Here is a 12912-nt window from a genome sequence, read left to right on the forward strand (position 1 = left end):
TACTAGTTACCCAGAAGTATTTACCTTAAGCCATCCTAAAATCTGGTTTGGCAACCAAAACAAAGAGGAGAGAGAGAACATGCCTCCAAGCCTGCCATTTGTTGAGGGCTCCCATGTTCTCACACACATACTTGGAGGTACCCAGGTCTCATGCCAATTCGGGATGTGGGACTGTAGCTAGGGAGTCAGTGACTGAGCCTTCCCCTCCTTGTCTTAGAATTCAGGGCACTGTATCTAGGAAGGCCCCTGTGTCTAAAACTGATTGGACAAAAAAAGGAAATCATGGGCTGGGGATATAGCTCAGTGGGTAGAGTGCTTGCCTCACATGCACAAGGTCCTGGGTTCACTCCCTAGCACCACCCTATTTCAAATACAGGTATTCAATTGAAATGTTTGGAATTTTTTAAAATTAAACTGAATGGCAAGGTCATGCTTCAGCTCCCATATAGGGGAGGCTGATCCTGACAACTGCAGGGGCCTCAGGCTGTGACTCCAGAGTTCTGAGAAGATCTGGTGGATATGTCCACTGTGTCTGCCTCCAACATTAGTATGCCCTTCAGCACCTTCCGCGGACAGGTGGGGTCTCCCTCACTCTTCTCCTTCACTGTCCTATACTATCCCTCTGGGTTTGTGAATTCTTTGATTCTACAGCTACAGAGTGAGAGGTGTGTTCCTTCACTGTACAGATGTCTTATAAACTCATTTGTTTCCCAACAGTGAGTCTAAAATGTGCTCTGAACTCTCAAGGAAACGAGCATTGATTCTAATTGAAGCAGTTGCCAAAGGCTTGGTGGTTGGAAATCGGGAAATGAGTGAGTACTCGGAGGCTGACCAGGGCAAGGGGTTTGACCATCGTTGTGATCTGTGGGATTCCCCCTTGTCAGAAAGAGGCAGATAGAAATCTAAGATATATTCAGAATAGCTATGTTTTTGTTTAGTTGTAGAACAAAAAGTCAGAACTGCAGTGGAACAAGGAAAATTACTGATTAGGGTCAGCTGCCCACCAGCTGCCATGCACCAAGCCCAGTGGCCAGCTATGCAGAAGGTCTGAGGATAAGGGACACCTGGACAGCAATAGTAGGCTCAGTCAACTGGCACCTGGCAAGGGTGTAGAAGAGTCCATGGTACACTGACTGGTTCGTCCTGATGGGAATGTGGCCAAGAGGTTCAAATAAAGGTTCTTACATTTACCTCCCAGATATAGACATTTTATGATTTCATTGCAATCAAGAAGTTTATGCCAACTTCATACAAACAAAATAGGAATGAAAGCGGGTGAGCAACCTGCCTAAAGTGAAGTTTGCATGCTGCCCACGTTGGATGCAATCTGTGAGTTAACCAAACAGGAAGTAAGGGCGCCCTGTTCCAATTACCAAGATGGATCTCTCATGCAACATAAAACTCCCTTCCCCTCCTCCCAGAACAACTAGTACTGATGTTTAAATATCGGTGGAACATAATGTTTTTAATTTCACACCTCACGGAGCACAGTTGAATGCTTTATAACAACGTAAACAGAAGTTAGGCCAAGCACTGCAGACAAATGGGGAGGGAAAAAAATGGCTTCCCCTGCGGTCTCTACTCCAGGTTTGCGAGGGAATAAACAACTAACAAACTGGTTGGCTAAGGCCACAGAAATGTGTTTTCTGGTGATTTGGCTGCTGACGCCAGTCTCTTCTAACAAAGATGGGTTAACACTGGTGCCACAAACCACATCTCTTCCCTCGGATCAATCAGGAGAAGTTGTATCTTATTTCTTCCTCTGTTTCCTTTGGGTGGTATCATAAGAACGAACTATTTCTTCCTGAGTAACAGCTCCATGTTCTTCTTGAGAAAAGGCGTACCCATCTGAAAGAGAAGCAGGCAGGAGGAAGTGGTTAGCAGGAGAACTGAGAGTGCTCCGGGTTTAAGAGAAGCTGCTTTTCTGAGGACTCCAGCTGAACTGGAACGCAACCTGTGGCTTCTTTAGCCTTGAATGGAGAGGACTGAGAAACCTGTGATTGTGAAGGGGACTCTGGGCAAGTAGACCTGTGGCAGCACAGTGCTGCTGATGCTGGGGTAGGAATGCCTCTTAGCAGGTAGGGTCTTAAGACTGTATTCCGCTGCTAAAATACAGATACCACAGACTGAGTAAATCATAAACAATAGGAATTTATTGTTTATAATTTATGGTTCTGGAGGCTGGGAAGTCTAAGATGGACAGGACGCAGCTGGTGAGGGTCATCTTACTGTGTCAGAATGTGACTGAATGGCAACCCATTCCCGAGATAACCAATAACCAAGTCCCTTGATGACAATATTAATCCATTCACGAGAGCAGAGTCCTCAAGATCTAATTACCTTGTAAAGGTTCTCTCTCTCTCTCTCTCTCTCTCTCTCTCTCTCTCTCTCTCTCTCGATAGCATCCTGCTATGTTGCCTTGAATAGCAGGGCTCAAGTGATCCCCCTGCCTTAGCCTTCCAAGAAGCTACCAGTACATGTGACCATGCCTGGTAGGTCCTATCTCTTAATGCCATCACCATGGTAATTAAATCCCAACACAAGTTTTGGGAGGGATATATAGTAGATGAACCAGAGCAGGTGGCTTTCCTATTCCTCAGGTGCTTCAGCTAAGCTCAGTGTGGGTAGCATAAACAGTGGGTCACTCTCCCACTACCCATCAAGAGAGATGCCTCCATATACCTAATGCTGCAGGCTGCCTACTAATTTATGAAGCTGTAAACATATCAGGAAAAACACACACTACACTAATAGTGAACTGTACGGATTTGTACTGGTAATAAGTAACTGATATGGGTTTATGTCTATGTAAATAAAATGAAAGAACCCATGATAAAATCAAGAGGAATTTAGTGATCGGACTCATCATGGACTCATCATGTGGCCACACTATGACTCGTTCTCACAATCAGTTTACATGATAATAGTAAATAATCACCAACACTTTTTAAGTGCTATGTGTTCAAGACATCGATCCACATACCATTTGCATAATGCTCATTTGATCATCCCAGAAACCCTAAGAAACATGTAATTCTATTCTTACCACTTTTCAGCTAGGAAAGAGATTTTTGTGACCTGTCCAAAGTCACAGACCAGGTGAGTGGCAGAATAGGGAAGCAGGCCTGAGCAGTGTGCTGTGGGCTATACCCTCTTGCATCTACTGCTCTGAAAGAGGCTTGGTGTTCAGAAGCCTAAGTGGGTGTTTTGCTTTCAACCGGTCCTTCTCACAGAAAGCATCTAGTAAGATTCCTTTTGCATTGGCAACCATTCTGTGGCAGAGGGACAGAAATGTCCCTCAGCTCACATAGATATCCTGACAAACACAACAACAAAAAACACCATAGTCCAGAGCCTAACAATCATGAGAAACATCCATGCATGTGTACAATGGAAATGTTCACTTATTTTCATACTCCAAAGGAGAAAAAGAAATCAGCATCAGCTCCTGGGTTGTTTGTTAATTTCCTCAGGTGTTTGGCTTATAGAAGAAAGTTGCCAGGGCAAAAAGACATATCATAGACCATAGCAATGTTTCAGAGACCTTGTGAGGATGGAAAAGACAAGGAGGAAGGAGAAAATGCCCATTTTTTTTTGTGTGTGTGTGGTGCTGGGGATTGAACCCAGGGCCTTGTGCATGCGATGCAAGCACTCTACCAACTGAGCTATAACCCCAGCCCTGCTGCCCCTGAAAGTTGTTTTTTTACTTCTCTGTGTGCCCATAAATCCAGAGTCCTTGTCCTTGGTCTGGCCTCCTAACTCTTCAGAGGAGCAGGCCTGCCAGGTGGGCCACCCAGGAGGCAAAGCGCTGGACTGCAGAGGTGGCCTGGGGATCAACTGAGGACACAGAGGCTAAGTAGCAGGGAGGAGGGCCTGGACCAGGAGTCTTCAGGAGGGAGAGAAAAGGAGAATGAGTGGGCCACAGTGAAGGCAGACCCAGCAAAGGACAGAGAGGAACCCTCCCCAGGGGACTTTTGTCTACTTGTTCACAGCTATTTCTAACAAAGCAACACACACGCACAATCCCACAAGCAGCCCGCAGATCAGTGAGAGCCCCTACATAGCTGGGCACAAGGCAGCGTCTCTCTGAACTGGAAGCCAGCTGGAGGGGGAGGCTCTGCTTGTTCCAACCAGAGTCCACAGCCCTTGAACTTGCTCAGGGCACTTTCCACACAGGTGTCTTTGCTTTCTCATGGCTGGAGAGTCTTTGCCTGATCTGCTTCTGAGCCCTGATGGGCAAATGCTGCCTCTCAGGCCCGTTCCCTTAAGAGCTCTTGGATTTTCACCAAGTCGAGAGTTCATCAGGAGGAAGGAACTGCCACTGCTGGCTTGGGAGGGGCTGCTCCCCGCCTCCCGCCTCCCTCTGGCACAAGCCTGTCCTAAACCCTGCACAAGGTGTTCTTTGTGAAGCATTCTTGGTGTAGTCCAAGAGGACACGCCTTTCCCTGGGATGTTTCAAAGCAAAATCTAGCCAGTAACAGTGTCCCCTGGTAACAAGACTGTGCACTGTGGTCTATTTGGCAACTTCCATTCTCTGGTCTTTTAAAAATCAACATTTCTAATAAACGGCTGATGTGTCCCTGAGGGGCCATGTGGCAGCTGTCCCTGGATGGGATGTGCCATGGAATGGCAGTTCAGCCTCCAAATGTGGCTGCAGCCATGCTCCACTGCCAGGGGAGGCTCTCAGTCTGACCAAGGTTGTTCCGACCAACAACCGGTCTCCTCCTGTAATTCTAAACGCTCTTTATAAACACTTCCATGGCAGGCAGGGGACTACTGAGATCCCCACCCTGATGACAGCTTTGTCCACTCTGCTTTCATCTTGGACCCAGGAAGCCCAAGAAGCAGATGTACTGGGTCCTACTAGGTGTCTAGTCCTTGCTTGGCAATCTTGGGCTTTTTAGGTTTTCTGGTCTTGGTTTACTTTTCTGTAAAATAAATGACCTGGGCCAATGAAGGCTAAGTTCTCTCACAGCTCCAGCCTTCTGTATGAATTCCAGGATACTTCCTTGGATAACTATACCCAGGAGGCAGAATCTTCTCCTTGTTCAGTACTGATTTATACTCTCCGTCAGTGGGGAGGCTTCTCGATCCAAGTCAGAGAGGAAAGGAGTCTCTCTCAACAGTGGGTCCAGTTAGAATAATTGCTTCCTATTCTTTTTTGGGGGATCTGTCTGTATTTACTTTATTTTGTGTGTGGTGGTAGGGGGCTGGGGGGGGCAGGAAATGAAGGGTACTTGTTGAGACTTTAAAAATAAATACTGGGGTTGTCCTTTTGGGAAAGGTAGTTGTCTTTTGAGATTCTCTACTCCTTGTGTATGGAAGGAGCAAAAGCTTTGTCATTCATTTATCCTGTTTTTCATTCACATCAGGTCTTGCCTAGTGGGCACCCAACTCTGGGAGTTTCTTTGGCTCATGGCTGTTATGACTTGCTCAACTGCCATTAGTACCACAGCCATGTGGGCCTGCTGTGGGTTGGCTGGGGGCTGACTTAGCCACGCTGGGGTGGGAAGGATTTCTAGATTTCCCTCCAAAGAAGCAGGCCGATAGAAATGCCTTATCCTGCTGTCGAACTCTTCTCCCAGGGTGAGCAGAGCACCCAAAGGCCACTGTCAAATGCTCCTCCCCTCAGTTCTCATTGGCTGTGATTTAACATCATGTTCCAGAATGCTGTGGACTGAGACTTTCTTATTATCAATCTCAACTAAGACTTAAAGAGAACTCAGAAATTCAAGAATGAATGAAGGATCAGGCAGAATCCTGTGGGCCAGTGATCCCAGTGACTTGGGGGGCTGAGGTAGGAGAATGGCAAGTTCGAGGCCAGCCTGGGCAACATATATTTAGAGAGAAATAAAATATAGGAAAAGAGCTGGGAATGTAGATCAATGGCAGAGCACTGGCCTGGTGTGCCTGGGACCATGGCTTCCATTCCCAGCACGGAGGGCATGGGGTCTTCGGATAGAGGGAGGATGGTCTGACAGTTTAACCCTAGGAAGTGGGTGGATCCTCCCTGGCTCAGGTAAAATATTCTCCTTTTAGAAACTGGGACTGGGAGAGGGGGCCCAGTGGCCCTCCTGCTGGGTAGACAGACCGCCCCACCTGGAGGAGGGGCCCAGCCGCCCTTCCATGTGGTAGGCAGACCACCTCAACTGGAGGAGGGACCCAGCCACCCCCCCACCCCCCCGTGTGGTCACTGGATCGAGCTCTGGACAAACATAAGGTCTCCCCAACACCCCCCCACCTCATCAAGCACCTTTTGAGAAAAACTGATGGAACTCATCTTGGAAAATCCCACCAACCCTTAAAACCCACCAACTGGTGGGCGTGGCTACCAGCTCGGTTCTGCAGTGGATCAGGCACCTGGTTTACATCTCAGAATAAGAGCAGAGAGGCCACAGGTGGAAGCTCAAGTCCTCTCACACTGACTCCCACCACCACCCTGAACCCAGAGACTCAAGCTAGGAATAGACAATGCCACCAACTGGAAGAAAAGAAAACAGAGTTCTGAGAGACATTTTTTTTCTTTTTTTCTCTTCTCTCTCTCTTTTCATCCATTCATCCACTATCCTCTACCCTTCCCCCTCAGGTCCTCGCAACCTCAACATATGTGAAACCAAGAACTGTGCATGAAAAAGGTCTTTAACAACTGAATCACCAGAATAATATAATATATAGGAATTGCATATCTCCACCTCCCTCCCCCACTTTTATTTCTTTTCTTTTTTCTCTTATTTTCTTTTTCCCGCTCTCTTTTTTCTCTTTCTTTACTTGTTATTTGTTTTTCTCCTTCTTACTCCTTCTATCCCACTTGCAACCCCCTAAATTTTACTATTTATAAGTAGGGTAATCTTATAAATACAGAGAGGAGTTTGAATCTACACATTCTTCCATAAATTACCCATCTATTGGTTAGAGCTTTCCAAAGTTACTAAGTTAGATTAACCCCATACCCTCACTCCTTTCCCCATAAACAACATCCTACACTTGAAATCCAGTTTTCTTCATGCTACCAGAAACAGTATGCCTTTCATGAAACTAATGACTATATTTGTGAATGATAATCGAAACCAACATTTGTAGACATAGAGTCTAGCTATAAATGTAGTAATAAGGAAAACGTGTGCTTAGATGATGTACTATTGATATTGGGAAATGTTAACATTGTCTTTCTCCACAAAAGGGAGACTTTGGAACTATACAAGAGCAATATAAATATATAGGGGGAAAATCAATAACACAACAGTTTCACAAAGCAGAAAGAAATGTGAGCAGTATGAAAAGACAAGGAAAGAAAGGACCACAAGCAATGCAGGTCAACTCAACATTAGAAGAGGTAATAGCTGCAGCAGATAGAATGTCAGATAAAGAATTCGGGATATACATGCTATAGATGATCTGGAGTCTCAAGGAAGACATGAGACAGCAAAATCAGACAATGAAAGATCACTTTGACAATGAATTACATAAACAAATCCAAGAAGCAAAAGATCAACTATACAGGGAGATAGAGGTTTTAAAAATCAAAACAAAACAGAAATCCTGGAAATGCAGGAAGCAATAAACCAAATTAAAAACTCAAATAAGAGTATTACCAGCAGAGTAGAACACTTAGAAGATAGAACATCAGACAATGAAGACAAAGTATTTCAACTTGAAAAGAACATAGTCAGCTCAGCGAGACTGTTAAGAAACCATGAGCAGAACATCCAAGAAATATGGGATAACATAAAGAGACCAAACTTAAGATTTATTGGGATACAGGAAGGTATAGAGGTCCAAATCAAAGGAATGAGCAATCTGTTCGATGAAATAATACAAGAAAAACTTCCCAGACTTGAAGAATGAAACAGAATTCCAAATCCTAGAAGCCTACAGGACACCGAATGTGCAAAATCATAAGAGATCCACACCTAGACACATTATAATGAAGATGCCCAACATACAGAATAAGGAGAGAATTTTAAAAGCTACAAGAGAAAGGAAGCAGATTACATTTAGGGGTAAACCAATCAGGATAACAGCTGATCTCTCAACACAGACTCTGAAAGCTAGAAGATCCTGGAATAACATATTTCAAACGCTGAAAGAAAATGGGTTCCAACCAAGAATCGTGTATCCAGCGAAATTAAGCTTCAGAATGGAAGATGAAATTAAAACCTTCCACGATAAACAAAAGTTAAAAGAATTTGCAGTTAGAAAACCAGCTCTTCAAAACATCCTCGGCAAAACATTACAAGAAGAGGAAATGAAAAATAACAATGAAAACCAACAGCGGGAGGTAGTACAGTAAAGGGAAAAAATAATCAAAGAGGAAAAACAAATCATGTTAAGTAACATAAATAAACAAATATGGCTGGAAGTACAAACCATATCTCAATAGTAACCCTAAATGTTAATAGCTTAAACTCACCAATCAAGAGACACAGGCTAGTAGAATGGATCAAAAAAAAAAAAAAAAGATCCAACAATATGCTGCCTACAGGAGATGTATTTGATAGGAAAAGACATACATAGACTGAAGGTGAAAGGTTGGGAAAAATATCACTCATATGGACCTCGGAAACAAGCAGGAGTGTCCATACTCATATCAAATAAAATAGACTTCAAGCCAAAGTTAATCAAAAGGGATAAAGAGGGACACTACATACTGCTCAAGGGAACCATACACCAACAAGACATAACAATCATAAATATATATGCCCCAAACAATGGTGCAGCTATGTTCATCAAACAAACTCTTCTCAAGTTCAAGAGTCTAATAGACCACCATACAATAATCATGGGAGACTTCAACACACCTCTCTCACCACTGGACAGATCTTCCAAACAAAAGTTGAATAAGGAAACTATAGAACTCAATAACACAATTAATAACCTAGACTTAATTGACATATATAGAATATACCACCCAACATCAAGCAGTTACACTTTTTTCTCAGCAGCACATGGATCCTTCTCAAAAATAGATCATATATTATGTCACAGGGCAACTCTTAGACAATATAAAGGAGTAGAGATAATACCATGCATCTTATCTGATCATAATGGAATGAAACTGAAAATCAACGATAAAAGAAGGAAGGAAAAATCATGCATCACTTGGAGAATGAACAATAGGTTACTGAATGATCAATGGGTTACAGAAGACATCAAGGAGGAAATTAAAAAATTCTTAGAGATAAATGAAAACACAGACACAACATATCAGAATCTATGGGACACATTGAAAGCAGTTCTAAGAGGAAAATTCATTGCTTGGAGTTGATTCCTTAAAAAAAGAAAAAAACAACAAATAAATGATCTCATACTTCATCTCAAAATCCTAGAAAAAGAAGAGCAAAACAACAGCAAAAGAAGTAGAAGGCAAGAAATAATTAAAATCAGAGATGAAATCAATGAAATTGAAACAAAAGAAAGAATTGAAAAAATTGACAAAACTAAGAGTTGGTTCTTTGAAAAAATAAATAAGATCGACAGACCCTTAGCCATGCTAACGAAGAGAAGAAGAGAGAGAACTCAAATTACTAGCATATGGGATGAAAAAGGCAATATCACAACAGACACTTCAGAAATACAGAAGATAATCAGAAATTATTTTGAATCCTTATGCTCCAATAAAATAGAAGATAGTGAAGGCATCGATAAATTTCTTAAGACATATGATCTGCCCAGATTGAGTCAGGAAGATATAGACAACCTAAACAGACCAATATCAATTGAGGAAATAGAAGAAGCCATCAAAAGACTACCAACTAAGAAAAGCCCTGGACTGGATGGGTATACAACAGTGGCAAAACCTTCAAAGAAGAACTAATACCAATACTTTTCAAGCTATTTCAGGAAATAGAAAAAGAGGAAGAACTTCCAAATTCATTCTACGAGGCCAACATCACCCTGATTCCTAAACCAAACAAAGACACTTCAAAGAAAGAAAACTACAGACCAATATCTCTAATGAACACAGATGCAAAAATCCTCAATAAAATTCTGGCAAATCGGATACAAAAACATAAAAAAAAATTGTGCACCATGATCACGTAGGATTCATCCCTGGGATGCAAGGCTGGTTCAATATACGGAAATCAATAAATGTTATTCACCACATCAATAGACTTAAAGATAAGAACCATATGATCATCTCGATAGATGCAGAAAAAGCATTCGACAAAGTACAGCATCCCTTTATGTTCAAAACTCTAGAAAAACTAGGGATAACAGGAACATACCTCAATATTGTAAATGCTATCTATGCTAAGCCTCAGGCTAGCATCATTCTGAATGGAGAAAAATTGAAGGCATTCCCTCTCAAATCTGGAACAATACAGGGATGCCCTCTATCACCACTTCTGTTCAACATAGTTCTCGAAACACTGGCCAGAGCAATTAGACGAAAGAAATTAAAGGCATAAAAATAGGAAAAGAAGAACTTAAATTATCACTATTTGCAGAAGACATGATTCTATACCTAGAAGACCCAAAAGGGTCTACAAAGAAACTACTAGAGCTAATAAATGAATTCAGCAAAGTGGCAGGATATAAAATCAACACGCATAAATCAAAGGCATTCCTGTATATCAGCAACAAATCTTCTGAAATGGAAATGAGGTCAACCACCCCATTCACAATATCCTCAAAAAAAAAAAATACTTGGAATCAACCTAACAAAAGAGGTGAAAGATTTATACAATGAAAACTACAGAACCCAAAAGAAAGAAATAGAAGATCTTAGAAGATGGAAAAATACACCCTGTTCATGAATAGGCAGACCTAACATCATCAAAATGGCAATATTACCAAAAGTTCTCTATAGGTTTAATGCAATGCCAATCAAAATCCCAACGGCATTTCTTGTAGAAATAGATAAAGCAATCATGAGATTCATATGGAAAAATAAAAGACCCAGAATAGCAAAAGCAATTCTAAGCAGGAAGAGTGAATCAGGCGGTATAGTGATACCAGATTTCAAACTATACTACAGAGCAATAGTAACAAAAACAGCATGGTACTGGTACCAAAACAGGCGGGTGGACCAGTGGTACAGAATAGAGGACACAGAGCCCAATCCACAAAATTACAATTATCTTATATTTGACAAAGTGGATAAAAGCATGCAATGGAGGAAGGATAGCATCTTCAACAAATGGTGCTGGGAAAACTGGAAATCCATATGCAACAAAATGAAACTGAATCCCTTTCTTTCGCCATGCACAAAAGTTAACTCAAAATGGATTAAGGAGCTTGATATCAAATCAGAGACTCTGCGTCTGATACAAGAAAAAGTTGGCTCCAATCTACATATTGTGGGGTCGGGCTCCAAATTCCTAATAGGACACCCATAGCACAAGAGTTAATAACAAGAATCAACAAATGGGACTTACTCAAACTAAAAAGTTTTTTCTCAGCAAGAGAAACAATAAGAGAGGTAAATAGGGAGCCTACATCATGGGAACAAATCTTTACTCCTCACACTTCAGATAGAGCCCTAATATCCAGAGTATACAAAGAACTCAAAAAATTAAACAATAAGATAACAAATAACCCAATCAGTAAATGGGCCAAGAACCTGAACAGATACTTCTCAGAGGAGGATATACAATCAATCAACAAGTACATGAAAAAATGCTCACCATCTCTAGCAGTCAGAGAAATGCAAATCAAAACTACCCTAAGATACCATCTCACTCCAGTAAGATTGGCAGCCACTATGAAGTCAAACAACAACAAGTGCTGGCGAGGATGTGGGGAAAAGGGTACACTTGTACATTGCTGATAGGACTGCAAATTGGTGGGGCCAATATGGAAAGCAGTATGGAGATTCCTGGGAAAGCTGGGAATGGAACCACCATTTGACCCAGCTATTCCCCTTCTTGGACTTTTCCCTAAACACCTTAAAAGAGCATACTACATATCCTTTTCATGTAGGGATACTGCTACATCGATGTTCATAGCAGCACAATTCACAATAGCTAGACTGTGGAACCAACCTAGATGCCCTTCAATAGATGAATGGATAAAAAAAAATGTGGCATTTATACACAATGGAGTATTACTTAGCACTAAAAAATGACAAAATCATGGAATTTGCAGGGAAATGGATGGCATTAGAGCAGATTATGCTAAGTGAAGCTAGCCAATCCCTAAAAATCAAATGCCGAATGTCTTCTTTGATATAAGGAGAGCAACTAAGAACAGAGCAGGGAGGAAGAGCATGAGAAGAAGATTAACATTAAACAGGGACGGGAGGTGGGAGGGAAAGGGAGAGAGAAGGGAAATTGCATGGAAATGGAAGGAGACCCTCATTGGTATACAAAATTACATATAAGAGGAAGTGAGGGAAAGGGAAAAAAAACAAAGGAGAGAAATGAAGTACAGTAGATGGGGTAGAGAGAGAAGATGGGAGGGGAGCAGAGGGGAGGGGAGATAGTAGAGGATAGGAAAGGCAGCAGAACACATCAGACACGAGTATGGCAATATGTAAAACAGTGGATGTGTAACTGATGTGATTCTGCAACTTGTATTTGGGGTAAAAATGGGAGTTCATAACCCACTTGAATCAAATGTATGAAATATGATATGTCAAGAGCTTTGTAATGTTTTGAACAACCAATAAAAAAAAAGAAAAGAAAGAAACTGGGACTGGTGAATGTTAAAGTTGTAGTGGGTGAAGTTTTAATGGAACAACAGGCCCTAGAAGTACTCACCTGCCTCCAACTGCCCAGCCTGTACCTATAGCCTGACAAAGAAGCATGATCTGCTCAGCAGGTTCTGCCTAATGAGTATTTAACCAGGAGCTCAGAGGAAGCCCTCAGCAATTTGCGTTTCCCACTTTCATTTGTCTTTCAGGAAGGCCTGACAGCTGGAAAGTCCTGCAGTGGCCCTGGAGGGAGCACTCAGCTCACCCAACCTGTGAAC

The 12912-nt window shown here is 42.1% G+C and overlaps 1 protein-coding gene across 1 annotated transcript in view; it reads right to left on the reverse strand.

The window, feature by feature from the left end:
- Window positions 1–266: 266 nt before the first annotated feature.
- The window catches only part of ATP8A2 (ATPase phospholipid transporting 8A2), a 431635-nt gene continuing 418989 nt past the window's right edge, over window positions 267–12912 (reverse strand). The window contains exons 19-20 of the mRNA XM_081299456.1: window positions 361–1848; window positions 267–287 (exon numbers count right to left, since the gene is read on the reverse strand). Coding sequence (XP_081155582.1) covers window positions 1751–1848 — 98 coding nt within the window. The 3' untranslated portion in view covers window positions 267–287; window positions 361–1750. The remainder of the gene's footprint in view (window positions 288–360; window positions 1849–12912) is intronic.

This window comes from Spermophilus citellus (assembly GCF_964194105.1).
Source record: "Spermophilus citellus genome assembly, chromosome: 1".
In the NCBI taxonomy this organism is placed as follows: Eukaryota; Metazoa; Chordata; class Mammalia; order Rodentia; family Sciuridae; genus Spermophilus; species Spermophilus citellus.